Consider the following 21,564-nt stretch of genomic DNA (forward strand, 5'->3'; position numbering starts at 1 on the left):
GCTACTTAGTATTCATTAAACATACCGGTACAGCATATATATAATGTTATGATGTTTCTATACGTTTAAACAAATTGATATTTAAAAAACAAACAAAAACACGTTATGTTCTTTAATTGCTTTTATATATATTTATATACGAAATTCAAAAATATCTAAACATGTTGTTTTAGACACTTCAATGCAGATTTTGGTGTTATACGAGTTGATTACTTTAAACCAAAGGCTTATGAAAATACAAAGCTATATTAATGATGCTTCTACTCCCAGATCATATTTACCTCAATTAATAACATTGTTTTAATATTCCAAAAAGGATGAATAAATGTCGAAAACAATGGTTCTAATGAAGGACACCAAGTTTAACCTGAAAGAAATGAGCAAAAACACGCTATTTCTACCTTACGAGACTATAGTAAATCTTTTAGCGGTTACCAATAATTTTTTGCGCGTTCTGCTATTAAATAAACGGTTACAATTTTGTAATCAGTAATTAAAAGTTCCTATAAATACATAATTTAGTAAGTAGTTAAAGATTTATCAGTCAAAATTGATGTTTGTTATACATGTGTATGTATTGATTTTGAATAAGAGTGTCACTCTAAAAGTAAAAATGCATTTCTTACAAAGTCATGTCAACGAATATGACTGTATCATTTAAATATTTGGATCTAAGTGTTGTACATTTTTTATATGAAGCGAATCTACCTGCATACATATAACACAGCACATCAAAAGCATACAGTAAAATAAAAACAAAACTAATAAAACAAGCTTTTACAATATACAAGTCTAACAAATTCTAACACAAATAACACAATTATGGCGTGTTTTAAATAACAACAACAGTTCCAGAAGTTTAGCCGAGTAAATTTCCTATCATAGAAGACATTCACCTTATATTTGTAATTGTATGTGCAGTTTAAATCTTAAGTCCCTTATGGCAGTTTTCATTATGACCGTTATATACTTATTGTCGAAAACACGCCGATAAAATTAAAGGGAAACATATAGTTTGACAAAAAAATCATCAACTTTAGTCAACACATCTATCAAGCACCCCAGCCAAATCGAATATCAATTAATGCCAGGGAAGGAAACTCTTCAATATTCACTTAGAGTGATCTCCTTCTGTGTTTCACTGTAGGGGACAATATTTAGCGCTAGGTTTCAAAATGAGCTCAAATGAGTAAAGAAAGTTGTATTTTTATGAACTAAAAATGAATGATGGAATAATTTCTAGCACGCACAACTTCTATTACTACAGTCTTTCCCTATCCTGGAAGAACTATTGGACAAGGAAATAACGCCTTGAAAGATCTTGACAGTTGCTAAGTGGACGATGTTTTAAGTTTAGTAACCTTTGACAACAAAAGGAGCACACGTAGTATGAGAGATGAAAAGATAAACAGGGGACTGTGTTTCCAACGAAACAGAGAAAGGAGCTCCATTTACATCGCCTGGGAGAAAAAAGAACAACGCCATCGTCCATCATGAAATCAAAACAGAAACAGAGGGGATTCGACTGGCGTATTTTGCACAGAATCTAGTGGTTTGGAAAATGTCAATGGCATGATAATTGGATCAATGATAAGACTTCCCCTTTTTACCGGCGTCTTAAACGCAATCATGACCTTCATGTGTGAATTAGGATTTGGTACTGGGAACTTGGGTACTGTGTGTCCTTGACCAGTGAGTGGTTTACTGTTGAAACTGACATTACAATCGTGGTTAACGGTAGAAAGGCTGACATATATGTTGTGGCCAAGCTACAGTCCTATAGAGATTTTTTTGGAATTGATAAGGAATTATTGTAACCAGGAATAAACAAGCCAAGCATTGGTGCCATAAAGCATGAATTTCTGGGATAGTTTGGACCATGATTTGATTGCTTCTCTGACAGGAAGCATACGCAAGAGGATTGAAGGAGGAGTTATCAAACATTTAGAAATAAATGCTAGTGAATATTTGAAATTTAAAATGCTTTAAAAAATACTGATGCCTTGATATTTCATATTTTTAAACATAAACATAATATGTTCAATATGTGCTGGTCAAACTAGAGCCGAACGGCATTTGGGCTGAAACTACATGAACGGTGTATTAAGGTGCGTGCATAGCAACGGTGCAACAAGGAACATTATAAACTAAATAATTCGTATTTCCTAAACAATATATATTTTATAAAGTCTTAACATAGTGTAAGAAGTTTCAATTTTGTAGCTGCTCTGATCGAAATCAACTGCGTTGCATTGAATCGGTTTGATCTGGATCAAATGCAAAACCCTCATAATCAAGGCGAGTCTATAGTGTATACCATTCAGGCAGGAAATCGTATGTGGAGCTGGTGTTACGCCATGTATAGTATTTACGCTGTCTGACTGTATATTTATCGTTTGGATACTCCAGAAGTTGCCTGGTTTACAATACAAAAGTACAAGTAGGTTTTAACATTTCATTGTGTTTGGTATCAATATTGGTTGTAAAGATTATTTTGGGCAAACTAGATAAGAAACCTTCATTCGTTTAGCTTTTTTATTGTCTGCAGAACGAAACTTCGGTATCCTTATTAACTGCTCAACTATTAATTCGCATATTATACAAACGCTGATAAGTTTCAATGTGATATATTTATACATTCCTTTAAAATAATTATTTTGTAAAGCAAACCTTGGATTATCTTCTTTCACATTAGATATGATGTGTTTAAGGAGCTCGTTCAGAGAGTCGAAACACTCATTGGTCTTCCATTTGATGTCCTGAAATACAATGTATATTATAACACCTACATTTCCAGCTAATAATTAGCCTAACTGCCTTCGTTAATAAAAGCATCTTAACAACTTAACATAACGTCATCACTTAGCTCTTTTCGATCATTTTGCCCTTCTACTAGTATATTAGGCAAAAAATAAAGTTTGACGTTACCCTACCAACATTCGTTGTACTATTATTTTGTATGTTTTAAAGCTTTACCTTTAAAATGTAGAAACTATACATAATACTATCATTAAAGCCAGACGATTGCATATTGTCGTTGTTAAAATGTGTTCGTAGCTACGTGTCACTAGTTTGGACGTTAGTCCGTCATGGACAGACGGCGCCAACACCAATACCAAGGCTAGTCACAAAAGTCCTACGTCGTTTTACAGTACTAGTAGAGGTTAGCCAACATCAATACCAAGGTTAGTCACACTATCTCTACGTTGTTTATATAACTAGTAGAGGTTAGCAAACGCCTACACCAGACACAATATATATACGCCGTGTAATAGAACTAATAAGGGTTGTTAAATTGTATCATTTCAACAGATTAAAGGCCTAACAACCTTCGTGTCAAAGGACATTCAGCATTAGCAGGATGTTCGAAATGAAAGTCAGGCAGACTCAGCCTCTGTAAAACTGAGAATTGTAATCAAATATATTCTCTGATACAATCAGAGTTTTTACCCAACTGTTTGTCAATAGGTGTGAGAATGAGGGCCTTTATTGTCTTGGAATAAGCCTTACGTCATAATTCAATTTTGGGTTATGTTAGACAAAATCAAATCGCATGCTTTATCTTTGAGAATGCACTTTTGATTAGTGAAGTATTTGTAGCAGTATATAAAAATGATTATGGTGTTTCTAACGTTCCATTGAATACCGTGAAAATGAAACACATACCCTTAAGCTATTGTTATTGTGGTTTTGCAACTTTTCAATAAAATAATACTGTAAATCCATACCGGATATTAGGCCTGAATGAAGTCCTCCTCTAGTGTATATAAATAGCAATTTGAGACCAGATATTTGTCTGAAACTGTTGTTGTTGTCAGACTTTTAAAAACCAGTTTAGACCAAAAAACGAGTCATATTCCAATGGAAACGATCGGCAAATTCGCCCTCTGATAGTATCCTTTCATCGATTTATACCGAACTTCTTTCATTGTTCTCGTCATCAATTTCATCTTTACCCAATTGCTTCGTACGTTTAGCCATCTTGATTAACACTCAAGAACACGCTTTGGTCATTGAATCAAATGACGATCACATCTATTATTCATTTACACCAATTCGGAAGTGACTGCTGCTTGTTACGTGCCTTATTATAATAAATGAGACTATGATTTTCGATGAAAAGCTGTGGTGTCAATTTTAGACTTTCCGTTACAGCCCTCCTTGAAACTGATGGTTTGAAATTTTAAGATACCTGACATTTTATTGACCTACTTGTAATGAAAGTATTTGTTTCAAGCTTTCTGATAAGGTTGAAGGCCACTTGGCCTGCAGACTTTTAAAACCGAATCTCGAAATTTACCATCGGCAAATCAACATACAAGTTTTAACATTGGACGAATATGCGCACTTCCCACTTTCCCAACCGCTAATTTTCACACTTACAAATTATCCCCAATTATCTCTTCGCATCTCATCTTACCTGTATTTTCTATACTGTTCAACAAAAAAATGAACAACACACAAAAAACATGTACTTGCAGTATACTTGCAGAATAGAATTTCAATTAAATTAAGACATTCCTGGGAATGAACAGGTTGGACTCAGAAGAACGAAACTAACTGTAAGTCATTGTTTACCAGCATAGTACAAAAAGAGGGTTATTTCCCTCAGAATTCATAATCCACCTAACATTGCAAACGTGCTAGTAAATATACGCGGTTCATTAAGAAAAGCAGTGGAGGCCAGACTCTAGTTCTAAATGATTACATGTAAAGCCTGAAAATCGGAAAACGTAGGAACCTTTACGACAATAAAGGTCCACACACTTGAAATGAGAGTTGGCACCATAACACAAATAACCACTGCCACCCTAATGTAAACACTTTAATAAATATTGTCCAGAAAGTGTAGACTGCAAACGAGGCCATGATATTTCAGCGTACGCCAATGGTGGAAACTATATGGCTGTAATGACATTTGTTGATGCTGCTGCCCATTTATCAACCCCAGTGCTGTTAAAACTACTTTATTCAACGACCTAATTTATTTTAACATTTTCACATAAATAATCTAATTTCCAATCTGATCTAATAGCTACGGATTGCATTCTGCATATTAGGTAGCTTGCTATAAGTAACGCTGTAACGAATATTTGTAATATGTAGTGCGATTAAAATAGTGCGAATAAGCTGCGTTTTTGCATAAATAACGCGATTTAAAGCATAGAAAATCAATTATTTCAAAATCAACGAGTTTCAAAACATAATATAAAAAGCAGAAGACGCAAATAGTTTCAAATTGAACGCGTACTAAATCAAAATAAATATATGCATTTATCTGGCCGTGTTTTGGTTTTAAACGCGCCCAGGGAGCTAGATACTTTGGGTTAATAATATAATCTGCGTCATCAAATTCAGACAGGTTTATTCCCGGAAACCAACCCGGAAAACTCGTTTAACATGGAAAACATGGACATTATAGAAAATGCAAATTAAATCACTTAATTGGCATACAATATCAAAGAAGAATGTTTTAAAAAGAAATTATAGTATTTCATTTTATCCTATAGTAATGTTATTTTTGCAAGTCGGTCGGTAAATGCCAAGTAAATTATTTATTATACATTGTTGCGATAACATATTTTCTTAAATATGTCCATTATCGTTACATTTCTGCCTACAATTTTCCATTGAGTGAATTGAAACGAATGTAAAATTACCAAGGGCGGTTTTTGAAGGGTCAAGAGTTATCAGGTCAGGTAAACAATAATTGAGTGTGAGCCATGAACAAAATGCTTGTTTCAATGTCATAAAGTTCAACTAAGAGCTCTGTTGTTAGCAATAATTTATTATATAAAAATGATTGCCGAAAGAGCTATTAACGCTATCAAAAATTAAATATTTTGAACTACTGTTTAAATGAGTCAGTTGCTTCTTGGTGTATGTATATACCACGTGATAAATAATGACATAAATCATACGTCGGAAGGCAGCATTTAGCTTTGAATGAAGTCTTGACACAAAGATAATTTTTTTTCTTTCTTGACCATTTTAAATGTAAAAGGACAGTCTGTACCGCTTAATGAGCTTGATTAGATGATTTGTTTCCTCAAACACTGCGACAAACCTGTTTTCAAAAAAAAATGTTTTGGCAGTGCTCCATCAGCCGGCGGTATTGTGGAACGGTTAATCGGAGTGTTTTAAGAAACTAAACACTCAATCAAACTCTGGTGAAAGACAAAAGGCGGGGCGTCGTAGAGTGCGCTATGATTCATTTAAAATTGGTGAAGAAATTGTAAGAGTATATTTGTAAGTTTGAGCAAAATATTGCCTTCAAACAAAACATTAATGACGCAATTTATCACGTGGTTTACACTGTTTTCAATCAGTAAAATAAATCGATTCCAACATCAAATAGGAATAAATCTCTTCATGCTTGAATCTCACTTTAACAATCATAAACATTTTAATAAATGCCTAAAGCTCTTGTTCACATTTCGCATGAGCAACATATGTTGAATACTTATTAACATGCATTTATTCAATAATGTATTATTATAAGACAAAGGACTTACGCTTTCAAATGGTATTTTTGCAGTCTGTTTTGTCTTCAGCTTAATTACAATTCCAGTATCTAGTTTTTCAATATCATCGCGAAACCCACAAATAATCTTGGGAACACCACCTAGAAAACTCTGTATCCACCACGTCAGGAGGTTGTACCTGTAAGTAAAACAATGGAAGCTACAGAGACGAACTTACAAGATAATTCTGTACCCACCACGTCAGGAGGTTACACCTGTATATAATACTATTGAAACTATAGAGACGGACTTACAGGAACACTCTGTGTCCACCGCTTCAGTAGCTTGTACCTGTAAATAATAGAATGGAAGCTAGAGAGATGGACTTACAAGAACACTCTGTGTGTACCACTTCATGAGCTTATACCTGTAAATAATACAATGGAAGCTTTAGAGACGGCCTCACAAGAACACACTGTGTCCATCCCTTCAGGAGCTTATACCTGTAAGTAATACAATGGCAGCTACAGAGACGGACTCACAAGAACACTATGTGTCCACCACTTCAGAAGCTTGTACCTGTAAGTGATATAATGGTCACTACAGAGGCGGACTCACAAGAACTCTCTGTGTACACCACTTCAGAAGCTTGTACCTGTAAATAATACACTGGTGACTACCGAGATGGACTTACAAGAACACTCTGTGTCCACGACTTCAGGAGCTTGTACCTGTAAATAATACAATGAAAACTACAGAGGCGGACTCACAAGAACTCTCTGTGTACACCACTTCAGAAGCTTGTACCTGTAAATAATACACTGGAAACTACCGAGACGGACTTACAGGAACACTCTGTGTCCACCACTTCAGAAGCTTGTACCTTTAAATAATACACTCGAAACAACCGAGACGGACTCACAAGAACACTCTGTGTCCACCACTTCAGGAGCTTGAACCTGTAAAAAAAACAATGAAAACTACAGAGACGGACTCACAGGAACACTCTGTGTCCACCATTTCATAAGCTTGTACCTGTAATTAATACACTGGAAACTACCGAGACGGACTCACAGGAACACTCTGTGTCCACCACTTCAGAAGCTTGTACCTGTAAATAATACACTGGAAACTACCGAGACGGACTACCAAGAACACTCTGTGTCCACCACTTCAGTAGCTTGAACCTATAAATAATACAATGAAAACTAAAGAGGCGGTTTCACAGGAACACTCCGTGTCCACCACTTTAGAAGCTTGTACCTGTAAATAATACACTGGAAACTACCGAGACGGACTTACAAGAACACTCTGTGACCACCACTTCAGGAGCTTGTACCTGTAAGTAATACAATGGAAGTTACAGAGACGAACTCACAAGAACACTCTGTATCTACCACTTCAGGGGCTTGTACCTGTAAGTAACACAATGGAAGCTATAGAGACGGACTAACAAGAACACTCTGTGTCCACTACTTCAGGAGCATGTACCTGTAAATAATAAAATGGAAGCTATAGAGACGGACTTACAAGAACACTTTTTAGAAGCTTGTACTAATTGTAAATAAAAAAAATGGAAACCACAGAGACCAATTCATAAGAACACTCGGTGTACACCACTTCAGGAGCTTACTTGTAAAATATGCAATGTAAACTATAGTGACGGACACACACGAACACTATGTGTCCATTGATTCCAAAGCCCTCTTTGGTCTTCTGAACAAATAGTCGCCGTCGGGCTGTGCCGACCTGTTTACTTAGTCAATTAAAAAAACAAAAATTAATACTTACTTTTTATTAGTAGTTGATCAGTCGCCTATTGTCATTCAGGCAATCCTCTTATCAATAATAGGATTATATTTTGTAATTAATTTTGGATTAACCGGAAAAACTCCACCAAATTATCACGGCAAGTTGCATTTACTGATTTGAGAACTGGTCCCTTTTTGAAATCAGAAATTTGCTTAAGCCGGTGCTAGGGGCATTGACAATGCCGTCAATTAAACGTTTCAAACAAATAATGACTAATATTGTCAGACAAAGAGGGTAGTTTGTTTATCCGTAGGCTCCCACTTTCATTATATATTCAGAATTTGAGAAGATAAGATAAGGATATCACTGTTCAAACAGTTAACAGTCCATGCCTCTAATACCTTTTAAAAGTAGCTATGCGTTCGGCGTCAAGTTTGGAGTGTTTGATTGTTTTAAACTCAACGCTATGCTCCCCAGATTCATCTGTACTTACAGCATCCACCTCACAAGAGTACACTGGAACGATATAGTTATTACATTGACCAATGCACGTCATTCATTTCAGAATAAAATATGTACACTCATTTTGCATTCTCTCGAACACAATAACCGTTACTGAAACCCATTAATTGTTTTACAAATTGCACACTTGACTTGAAGAAACGCTCAAACGGAATAAAGGAATTGTATGGTAAAACTATACTATACCTAGTATGTGGGAGCCGACCTGGACTTTCATCACATTATAAAAGGCTTCACAGCTGTTATAGTCCATGTCTGGAATCAACAAGGGATCTGTGGATTCTGCATAAAATATAAATAAAATGTACAGTATCTGATTAAATGTATAGGACACGTAAACGTCAGAGGCTTGTTTCAATAAAAGAATTAAGTCGTCTGTTCAATAATCTTTAATCCGTACAAATATCAGAAATGGCAACACAGTGTGGTTTATATCTGACTTAAAGTTTAATTCGCATGTGCAAAAAAACTTGAGTAAAATAAATATTTGAATTTGCCACTAAGATCGCTATCGCACGCGCACCATGTTCTGTTAGGCAAACTAGGCCTTTATATGATAGTTAACTAGTCCTCTAATCGCTCATGATGTTGTATTTACTTGGTGTGATGTATTGCTGTATTTAATATTTAAAATATATAATCATATTTGCGAAATGATAATTTTCATTTGTGCTAAGGGTCACTGCTTTTGAACTTTATCTGATTGGCTGTTCCTTTGTGGGATCATACATATATAATCGTTTTCGTGGTTCTTCTTTCGATCTTTTTTGTCAAGTTGATAATTTGTGATTAAAATTTGTTTTTAGTTTATTCGATATTTGGTTGTTGTTTTCGCGCCAATATTCAACATACATATATTGTAAGAACTGAAATTGCTAGAAGAGAGGGTGTTGAACTGAGCAGCATAACCATTGTCTTATTTGAAAACGACCAGTTACGTAAATACTTTGTAATAGGTAGATGACATAAAGATAATTCTTAATGATTAAGAATGAGCGGAGTGAGCGCAGCGAACGAGTCCTTCTTAATAATTAAGAGTTCACTTCATGTCATCTAACTGACTTAGAATACAACCTCATTGACTGATACATTGTCAACGCAAAATATGACACAGTGAGTGTGTATCGGGTGATTGACAGTAGGCGGACCTCTATACACGCGCGAAAGTTGAACTTCTTAATGATTAAGTCTACTACTAAATGGCTGCCATCTGGAACACTATTGTTTGAAAATGTAGGATGTATTCTAAGTCTCAGTTACGAAACTCAATTAAAGAAATAATGACAATGAGAGTAACCAAATTATTGGTGGGACTCTGCCATACCTTCGGTGAGATACTGCTCAAACTTGTAGCCCCATTTTTCCTCCTCCCTGCATTCCGTCTGTTCTGGCTTATTTTCTTTTGGACGATTACAAAGGTAGTAAATGCCTTTGTAAAGAGTCACGTCGATCCTCAACTTCTTTTTGGCGTCATATGGGGTAGACATTATCTTGTTTAACAAACTCCTTTTGCATACGAAGTCGGTTTGCATATCTCTGAAAGCATTACATTGATATTAAATTCACTAGCTAACATATTATATATAATCATACATACAGAAAGATAACCACACTATACCTGGGGCCACCTTTAGCCCGACACTTTCAAATTCCTCGATGGATCTCCAGTACCAAAAGGGCTAGGAGGTTGATTCTGGTCTTAAAATTTAGGTCTCTCGATTCCCTACAAGAAGCACCCGTCGGGGTGGGACCAGTTTTTCCATTTAGGGGACGCTCTGCCCCTTCAAGATGCACCTGTCTGGGTGCCTAGTTTTCTTTCTCGTTATATAAATTAATGACTAAATTTAAACTGTAAAATCAGATCTCGATTTTATAAACATTTATTGCTCGAATGAATAACCGAAAGCGCGGTCGCGCAATTGGCATTTTACTGGCCGGTCGTTCACTCAGAAACGTATATGCTCCGCGAAAATGGAATAAAAGGTAGGCGGCCATTTTGGGGTTTTATTCTTACACCACGCCATCGGCAGCAGCGGGAACCATGGGCCCGTCGGAATCAGCGTATGACTCGGACAGGGTGACCATACACCTTTTTCACGGAGGAGAGCCGGTTTAACTTGTACCACAACGATGGAAGATTGCTGGTGTACATACATCGAGGTAAAAGATTGAACGCGTGTGTATCTCAGCGAGAAATGTATGGTGGCTGTTTCGTGATGGGATGGACCGAAATGTCGTTACACGCAAAGACGAACTTGCTACTTATTCAAGGGTACCTTAAAGACGCACAATATATGTTGATGCAAAACATTTTATTCGATGAAAATGCATTATCATTTTCAACTTTTTAGACTTTAATGATAAAAAACAAAACGCACATATGTTTTAGTGCAGATTAAAAACACATTATCTTTTATAAATGTTTTGTTTTGATTAATAGCTACTTTGCCACGAATTCCTCAGTAAAAATAGAGCCAAAATATCGATATTTTTTATATTTTAAAATACAAAAAATACACATGAACAACAGCAATTGGCATCAACTTATACTGTGCGCCTTTAATGCTGCTAGATATCAGCACGATATTTTGATCCCGGTTGCAATTCTGCTCCTACGAGCCGGTGGACGTGGCATGGTATTGCTGTAATACGGCGGACCAGCCTATTTCCAAAGGTATCATACAACGTCATAGCGACAAATGTGTTTTATTATAGGTTTTCTGGTGTTATACAGATTTACCAGTGAAATAAAAAGAGTTTTCATAGTTTCACTGTTTCACACTGATAAAATTACATTTTAATATTTTCACTATTAAAATTTTAGCCCACTTTTACTTCTAATTCAAAGTTCAGCGCTCACAAGGTGTGTACACAATTTTAATGGCATCGTTGCCGAAATGAGGTTACGTTTGCATGCATTTTGGCGCGCTTTTATGAATAACTACAAAATAACTACAAATACAAGTAATAGAACAGAACAGAACATTTATTTCCAAGAAGGTCATAGACCCATCTGGCAAAACATGTACATACTCGTATACAATGGCGACAAAAGCAGCAATAACACAATAAACACAATTTATGCAATAAAATTGATATAAATAAATCATAATAATAAATACATGATTATGCAGATATAGAGAGGTGCACTAACACTGTGTACTTCTTAACAAACAAATAGACGACAATTACAACAAACCTATACACATAACATGGAATACAACGTAGTATTTCTTAATTCAAATGCTTTAAAAATATAAACACTTACATTTTTCAAAATAGCTTCAATTTCGATATTAAAAAGTTCCATTTATTTATGCATACTGGGACGTTGTCTATAATATCTAGGTAGGTATCTAACTCTGAGTTCAGTATATAATGTGCACTCTAAACTAAAATGATACTCGTCTTCTAATAAATTACAAATGGTACATATACGTTCGTTTAATGGTGTTGATTGGGGCCTATTCCATCTACCTGTTTCAATGCTTAATCTGTGTGAAGATAGCCGCAATTTAGACATAGACTTACGGAACTTTGTAGCATTTAATATTTTGAGTTATGGCTGAAGTCTTAAACTTGATACATTAATATAAAATCTAGCTCTACTCGATGCATTAAGTCTACCATGCCAATCCTGGATGAAATTATCTTTTAGCCGCTGTTTAACTAATGACAAGAATAATTCAACATTACCTATTTCTTGATAAAACCATGCATCACATAAACCTAAACTACAAAGAAGGTCTTTATCAAGTGAACACCAATTCGGCTTGTTCGCATTTCGCTCCATATCATTTTTAAGCATAATATAAACCTTTTTTATGTACTTGTTATTATCTGTATACAATAGTTTTACCCAGTATTTAATTATATTCATATATCTAATTGTTTTAAAACTTAACCTTCCTAATTCTCCGTAAATAAAATCATTCTGGGTTGTCTTTTTGACACCGAGTAGACGTTTGCAGAATTGTAGATGAACTCTTTCAACTGCAATACCTTGGACAAAACTCCAAACTTCTGCTGCATAATTTAAAATTGAGGCAATAAGTTTGTCGAATAGATCAAGTATATGCTTTACTGATAGACAAGTGAATTTATAAAGATATTTATTCAATTAAATCCATCGCCTAATACAGTATTATGTTTTACCTTTGATTTGACCACTTTGTACATAGATTTTATTATATGCAACATATTACCCCTAATCCCAAGCTTTATCAATTTATACCACAAAGTTTCTCTCACTACATAATCAAAGGCCTTTGTATAATCTATAAAAGTGCAGTATAAACGTTTGTTTTGTTCAACATATGAGTTATAATGCCATGCAGAACGAAAATATTATCAACAGTTCCCATACGTGATCTAAATCCCACCTGTGCTTCTATATACATTATATGTTTCTGCCCAATCAGTCAATTTATTATTTAATATTCTCGTGAAAAGTTTACCAAAAGTACTCAGCAATGCGATTCCTCGGTAGTTATTCTCATCATTGATATTACCCTTTTTATGCAACGGTATAACAAAACCCTCAGACCATGCCGGTGGAAAATACCCTATTTCAAAAAGCTTATTAAACAAAGTAAGAAGATGCGGCAACAAGACGGATTCCCCATGAATGAAAAATTCATTTATATGCATATCTGGGGCCCCACTTTTGTTAGTATTCAATTGTGTTAAAGCATTAAGTAAACAATCAGAGCTGATGGGCGTATTCAATTCTGCAAACATAACATCAAACTCATTTTCTCATAATATCTATCTATAAAATCCACAACATCCTCGTCTACGCAGAAAAAAGAATCAGTAGGATTATTCACACTCTTAAAATAGCGTTCAAATGTATCTATTGAAATATTAGTACTCTTGATATTAGCACAACCTTTTAACATATTCCAGTATGTTTTTGCATTTTCAAATCTTGACTCGTTTAATTTCTTTGTTTGTAATAATTTATCATAATTTAACTTTTTTTGATAAACACATATTTTATATTGAGATCTAGCAATTACCATATTTTTTTCTATTTCCCTCTGATTTGTCTAATCTATACAGACTTAACATGCTATAGAAACTCATTGTTTATATATATAACAATCTTCATCAAACCATGGCCAGTAATAGTGCTATATTCCTTATGACTTGTATCTGATTGCACATTACACTTGCGCTTAAAGGGTTTTGCTGAATCATATAAAATTGACGAAAAGTCAGAAATACATAAATCAATTTCACATGCCGAGTTAGTATCTTGTATCCTTTGATTACACGATTGTAATTTATCTGGTGTTTCCTGGTTTGATAAATTTTGCATAAATGCATCTTTTTTATCACAATAGTCACGAATTTATTATTAATTGAGTTCCATCTTCAATGATGTTAACTGAGATAGGTTTGTTAAATAACAAAGAAAATTTAACAGCACAATGACCAGAGAGTATATTTGGTGATTCAACTACAGAACTCGATACATGCTTAAATAAATTCTGTGTACTCAAAACATAGTCTAAAACACTTGAACCCCGACTTCCAACGTGCGTAAAATTACCCTTTTATCTCTATCAAATCGACCATTTAAAATACGTAATCCGGTTTCTTTTCATAAATCTAACAGCATTAATCCATAATTATTCAGCCTCCCTTTATCATTTGAACATCGTTTTAACGGTACATCAGTTATATAATTATTTGGTAACAACTCATTAAAGTGCATATAACTATCGCCTGTGACAAAATCCGGCCTATCTGAAGTATGAGCATTTAAATCACCACAAAGCACAAAATAAAAAGAGTTGACATTCTTAGCTTTAAGATTCGTTATATATGAAAGTAACCGATCGAATGTGTTAGCTTCAATCAAACTCTGGCGACTACTATTTTCTGGTACAACATATGATAAACAGAAATACAGATCCTTAACCCAAATCTAAACCCAGCGACACACTATTGATTTTTATACATAAAATATCGTTATTACTCGTAAATATTAATGTTTCATTTGTAACATAAGTGTTTCTTAAATAAACAATTATGCCCCCTGAAGACCGTTTACTAGTTTGCTTATTTTCATGCCTATTTAAAACATAACATTCAAAATTGTATATATGTAAATCAGAAAAGTCATTAGTCCAGGTTTCCGTCATAAGAATTATATCATTTGATTGAAAAATATTTATTAACTCAGTAGAGTGTAACTTATTCGTTCGTCTGCTAGTGAGACACTGTACATTTAACGGCGTACATCTCAGCGTGACTTTCTTGTCAGTACACTATGCGATGATCGGCTGATCACGTTCCGCTGGTTGAACACCGCTGTCAACACCGGGCGTATTTTTAGAAGTGGGTAAAACCTGGCTAATGTCGTTATCTCGAGTTTAACTGACACTTTTTTTTTATAAGGTTTCGCAGATTAAGAACGTTTTTCGGACCTAGCTACATCACGGGGGGTACGGGATCTGTCCCGTGTAGGGGTCTTTGTCACTATTTAATAATGGATTTCCTTCGTCACAATGCACAGTTTTTAGTTCAGTATCACATGTGGATTTCCTTACCGATGTTAAAATCTGTGGTGCGGCCATGCCATGACTAACAGGCTTAGGGACAACGAACTTAGCTGGTGTGATGACGGTCTCCTTGGGTACCCTGAACTGCTGTCTGGGGGCGACACTCACCTGTGAGCCCGTGATGTTGGTGTCTGTCTGCTGAGAATCGCACGATTGGGAGCTGTCTTGAGGCGTAATGATCATGGGTTCGACACTAGAAGGTTCGTGCGTAGATACCGGATGTAGAAACCCAACATGAGCTGGGGTATCACTATCAACAGGATGGGGCGCCGCCGGACAGTCGGAAGTGTTGTTAAGTGCCGACCGATTTATGCGCGGGTTACTAATGTGACCAATATCGTTCAATGGCACTATCCGGTTTGCCCCAGCTAAGCGATTCCAATCAGGAAACTCGTCACGTACGATCTGCCCATCATGAATTAGTTTTGCAGGATATACGACCTGCGCCCTAGATCTTGGATATTCCCTCTTAAGCTCTTTAAGATGAGGCCACAGGCGGCTGCGCGCTTCCTGTATCTCGCGGGGAAAATCCATGTCTATGGAAAAGGGAGTGCCTTTAAGAAGACGTACATTGCCATCACATGGTCAATATCCCCATAGTCTCGAAAATTTGCTATAACGGGCCTACTCTGGAAACGCCTGTTTTGGATTGGCCTACCCAGCCGATGGGCGCGTGCGATGTAGTTATATCTCGCGTCGATAGAAAGTCTATTGTGAAGAAAGTCTCGGACGATTTGAACACAATTCTCACCACGATTTTCTACAAAGCCACGGAATATATTTATTTCTCCTGGACCTTGCCTCTAGGTCGATAGATTTGTAGGCTAAACGTCTGTATGTGAATTTGTCACACGAATCACTTGATTAAGTTTATCATTTACACCTGTAATGTTTTGTTGGAAGGAATGTAGTGTTATAACAGTGTTTACTTGCTCGTTCCTGATGAACCTCAGCTTATCGAACATATGTAACAACTTGCTGTCCAATGACATACGAACAAAGTCTTCCCTTGAAGTACTTGAACTTATTGATGTCTCTTTGTTTGGACATTCCCGCGTATCTAATACTTCGAACCGGTTATGAATAATAATGTTCTCCATTTTTAAAGATCCATAAACAATAAAACATTCCGAAATTCCATTCCATTTGTGTATCCACAAATAATGAGCAAACTGTTAAAATTATCACTAAAATTTAAGTTTTTCAGAGCAGGTAGAAAAAAGTCTGACCACCTGCCGCCATTTTTAATCCGATGTTGTCAGTAATATTATACACTTTTTTAGGCTATGAGAAATAGAAAAAACTGTTTCTTTCAGTTTAAGATCGCAATATTAAAAAAAAAACGTTAACATGTGTATTTCATTTTTGTTGTTGACAGGATTACATTTTTTACTTCTCTTTCATTACTGCAACATAATATCGCTTAGTGAATAAGAGTTGTATTATACATATATAGATAAACAGACCTCAGAGAGTCTAACCATAAGGCAGTCCAGTTCCCTATCATTTTCATTATTACTACGATAAAGCACATACAGAGCTAAACAAACCCATGTAAAGCTCTAATTAAGCCTTCTCATTGCAAAATTGACCACATTTTGGCAACCATAATCACTGTGGGGAACGGACACCGGAAATAGCTCAAAAAATGATAAATCGATAAGCGTTTGATTTTGACACATGGAATGTTTTCTATAATTCTTTGTATTTTATGGTTATAAATTTATCAAAATCGAAGAGTTTCAAATAACTTGACACTGTGCAATACAAGACTATGATGGAAATGTGTCTCCTCTTTTGTATAATAGACCAATTCTCGCCGAAAGTTGCATGATCGCTCACAAATGTTCATTCATGTGGTACGATTTTAAACATTAATCAACATATTGAAAATAAGAATGAAAACTGAATCGAGCGATTTCATTGTGATTACACTATCTAGTAATGTGTAAGATATCAATACGATATGTTTTGTTGTTACGGATATATTCATACCTTTTGATGCCCTGGCGGTGTGTGTACTGGGGATAGATGAAGCAAATAAATAACTACACATGGGATAGCTATTAAGTGGACTGAGGATAGTAACGATGTAATTAGAATAACGAGACTGTCATAATGATTACGGCCATTTACCTATATACGCAAGCTCGATGGAAATTAATTGATGTTGTCCATATCGAGGGACGAGAGCAAAACAAATATTGCTGTTTTTTGTATCTGTACTCACTTAAAACAGATTCATTAATATAGATTAGTAAACCATGACGTGTTATTCACAAGCATCAACGTTCGAGTCGCAAATATCTACATATTTTAAATACGCCGGTAATCTTATGTATTGAGGAACACAACACATATGGCCGTAGAATTTATGTGGTGTTTGCTGTTCATATATATATATAGTATTGCTTTGTAAATCAAGTAGGTACGTTTCTGCACACAGAAAGTTATCAGTAGGAATAAGATATTGTGAGCAAATTTGGAGCACGTGCCATTTTTCTAAGCTTGGGTCGATGTTGCTATTACTTAGAACAGAATGATGGTCTCTACTCGTTCACTTCAGTGAGAAAGTATATATTGTGACCAACCCTGATATTTAAGCAGCTTGCATATATACGTTCATTTAGGAGAGCATGGATCAAACTCATTGTTAACTGAAGTTTGCTAAATAATTTTTCATCACATTGTACTCTCACTTTTTGCAGATTACTTGAATGTTCGAAATAGACATACATGTATATTGTATATTAACAGTGTTACTATCATTTTTTGTCCCATTTTACATGTTATCACCATGACACATTTCTCAACTTTGAAACTTTCCTCAGTACATAATACGGCTATCCCCGATACAGTAATGTGAACATTTCTAAGGGCATATCCTTAACAGTTTAAAAGTTACATTGCCAGTTCTTACAATAAAAATAGTTGAGATTATGCTTTTGAAATTCATCGATTCAGATTTTTTATTTATTCGATATATATCCTAAAAATAACAAAACTTGTCGAAACTCTTTAGGTTTGGGTGATCATCTCAGATTTGAAGATATTTCCAGGTCTGCTAAATCGTAAGCACTTTAAAGTATACCATAGGCCAAATTCAAAATTCAGGTATTAGTTTAAACAATTGTTTCATTTGTGGATACGGTAGATAAGCGTTAACTCAGCTAGATCTTACCTCTGGTACAGAAAAACAACTGCATAATTGTCTGTTAACTTATCACGTTTTGAGCTTTATCCGGTGTCCGTTCCCACATAATGATAATGCCCATTTAAAACCAAACAACCTCTTGTGCACCTGTCATTAAGCATTCTCAGTGCCTAATACACCACATTTCGGCAAACCGTTCACAGTCAAATATATCCATGTGCTTCTTACATTACTTTTCAGTGCCAAGTACTTCACAATTTAGCTCCCATAAAGCCTATTCAAAGCCAACTAAACCCATGTGCAGCTCTATCATTATGACTAGCACTCGATGCCATGTCTTGGCCGTATTGGATTTTGCAGACATATTGGATATATCCTAAAAGGGTCGTTACCCTAAACCATAACAGGGTGTTTACATAATAATGTCAAGATTCCATACTGGGTAAACTGATCTAAAGAAATATTCAATTTACATTTTTGTCATCCAAAATTGGATACAAACAAATTTGTACTTGCATAATACAAGAAATTATACAGGAAATCACATTTTTGTGGCATTTTCGTACTTTGACCTTGAAATGGCCTTGACCTTGAGGCAGACTAATTTAAGGTACATATGGAACATGAGCAGTTTACATTGAAATACATGTCTCAATTTAGTTAAATGTGTGAGATATTTAGAGATAGCAAAACCACAATTAGATAATTATAGCGACCATTTTGAACGCAATTTTGGATTTCTTAGTCCTCATTTTTCATATGTTACACAAAATTAAGTTAAAAAATTCTGCTATACTGCAGCACATTAAATGATTTTTAATAAGCATCAACTTACGAAAATATAGGGTTCTTTGCCTATAAATTCGATAAATGAATCATTTGTGGAAATTGCGGTTGCCAGGGCAACACAAATATTGATTAAGGAATTTTGCATGAAATTTGAAACAGGTCACTTTCAATATCTTAATATCATTAAACATCAATAAACAACGCATTTATAAAGGTCACAGTAAATACCACAACTATATATTAACATACTCGTATTCACAACATCACCCGACTAAAGCGTTAACTTTGTCAAATCTAAACTCAACAATTTTGAGCTTTAATTATTTAATCACCATTACTCTTTAAGAGAATGTACTCCTTGACCGTGATGCTATTCTATTTTGAACCCGAACTGCTGTAATATGTGATTCGACGAACCAGCTACTTCACTCAAATTCATTTTACTGAGTTCCTAACTAAAAAATGTTACCCCGCTATGCCATAAACAAATCATCAAATCAACACATGCGCCTTTCTTAACGTATCTTTAAATTACCCATTCATTGTTTTAGGACTAAAATATATGTTGACTCATTCTTCTTTACTAATAGCTGAGCAAAGACATGCACAGCTCTTGAATTTTGTTTTTCATTCAAAGCTTTTTAAGTCACATTCATTACAAACCGTAAACATGAACTATTGTTCGGTCTGTTAAGCAAAACCGCATTTTGGCAAATACCTTCTTTAGTTATGTTTTGTTACAGAAATAAGACGCTTATTATTTGACATAAAATATTCAGTCAAAGTATTTTGTTACAAATTTAAAGGGAATGGCCTGTATATAGGCTATACAACCTATAACTATGGCATGTAAAACGTCGCTATGGAATTTAAAAGTCGGGTATTTTGAAATATACGGCAAATATAGAAATATTAATCGGTACTATTTATGTTCCAGTCACATACCTTTTTACGATTCTGAATACTCACCTTCCATGCAACTTGATCCATTGAAGAATGTTGTCGAGCTTTGGCTTCTTATTTTCATCTCTTTTTTTCGTCATTGTTCCTTTTTTCAAATCCAAAGGTTTCAAAAGAACACCATCAGAATTACGCTTAGGTTCAATGAATGTTTTCTTCTTGCTGTCATTATTAAGAAACACTCCATTAATATCTAACGAGAAGAATCCAATCTTTTTAGGCTCACTAACACTAATGTCGGTGTTACCCTCCGCCATTTTGTTACTGAATGAATTGGATAGTTATAGTAGGATTATCCCTTGTCTTTTCCTAAAATAGCTATTTATAGAAATATCGATTGGCCCTATCGTTAGGCTACAATTTTACCTAATATATGCATACTTTTACGTGCCTGAATTATATTATAATATTGAATGATTTAATGTTTTTGGTTTTTGCATGCAGTAATTATCTGTATATCGTGTAATATTTGACGCAAAAGTTTAACGCTTTGTGTAGAATATTATTACGACTTAGCCCACGTGGCTGGATGACGCTATAATTGGACGTGTCCATGTAACCCCTCGCTCTGTCGTTATATCACTAATAAATGGGGAGACTCGGTCGTTTTGAAAATTAAGCTATATACGCTTCTGTACAGTGATGGAAGCCAATAAACGTTTGATGTTTTATTTTGGAGAAATTAAAATAATTAACAGGCAGCAAACGTAAACATCCGATATAGTAGTATTTGATGGCACCGTACACAACACACCGCATTGGGTAATATATACGTTGGCACAGCATGTGAAGTAAAACAGTAAAATATATATGTTTCTTATGTAAACTTATAAAAACAATCTGTTTAAGCTTGTCAATTTAATAAAATGCCTGTCAATTTAATTCTTGCAAATTCTATTTAAATAAACAGGTTTGTGTTAATCTTCTATTTTATAATAAATGGTTCGTGAATGCTAAAATATTTAAAGTTATCTACTACCGTCTCATAGAGTACAATACCGTGTTTTCTGCACCTTTCTTTCAATATAACTTGGTATTGTTCATAAGAACCACTGTTTTCCCCATTTCTTCGTCCATTTTGGTATATCAAAACAATGGTATTAAAAGCGGTAAATTTTATTTTGAAGTAAGAGTGCATCTTTAACAAAACGGCTTATGACACAATCAATTCATATTTATATAACCTAGCCTAAAAGTAAGTCTCATACCCAAAGAGAAATGAACATAACCAACAAGCTTTTTTGGCCTTGAAATGGTTATATAGCTCCTGTCACGTCTGATTTCAAACATACAATGATTACAATCTATGTATAATGTAGGTTTTTGTCATTCATTTATCAGATTAAATGTA

The 21,564-nt window shown here is 34.9% G+C and overlaps 1 protein-coding gene across 1 annotated transcript; it reads right to left on the reverse strand.

The window, feature by feature from the left end:
• Positions 1-116: 116 nt before the first annotated feature.
• LOC128211121 (decapping and exoribonuclease protein-like) lies at positions 117-20,566 on the reverse strand. The gene is made up of 7 exons (XM_052915542.1): positions 20,223-20,566; positions 10,063-10,274; positions 8,925-9,020; positions 8,618-8,732; positions 6,516-6,663; positions 2,671-2,759; positions 117-2,416 (listed from the first exon to the last, which is right to left on the reverse strand). Exons 1-7 carry the CDS (start codon positions 20,468-20,470, stop codon positions 2,305-2,307), a joined length of 1,020 nt encoding a protein of 339 aa, XP_052771502.1. The 5' UTR covers positions 20,471-20,566; the 3' UTR covers positions 117-2,304.
• Between the last annotated feature and the right edge of the window lie 998 nt (positions 20,567-21,564).

This window comes from Mya arenaria, chromosome 12 (genome assembly GCF_026914265.1).
Source record: "Mya arenaria isolate MELC-2E11 chromosome 12, ASM2691426v1".
NCBI lineage: Eukaryota > Metazoa > Mollusca > Bivalvia > Myida > Myidae > Mya > Mya arenaria.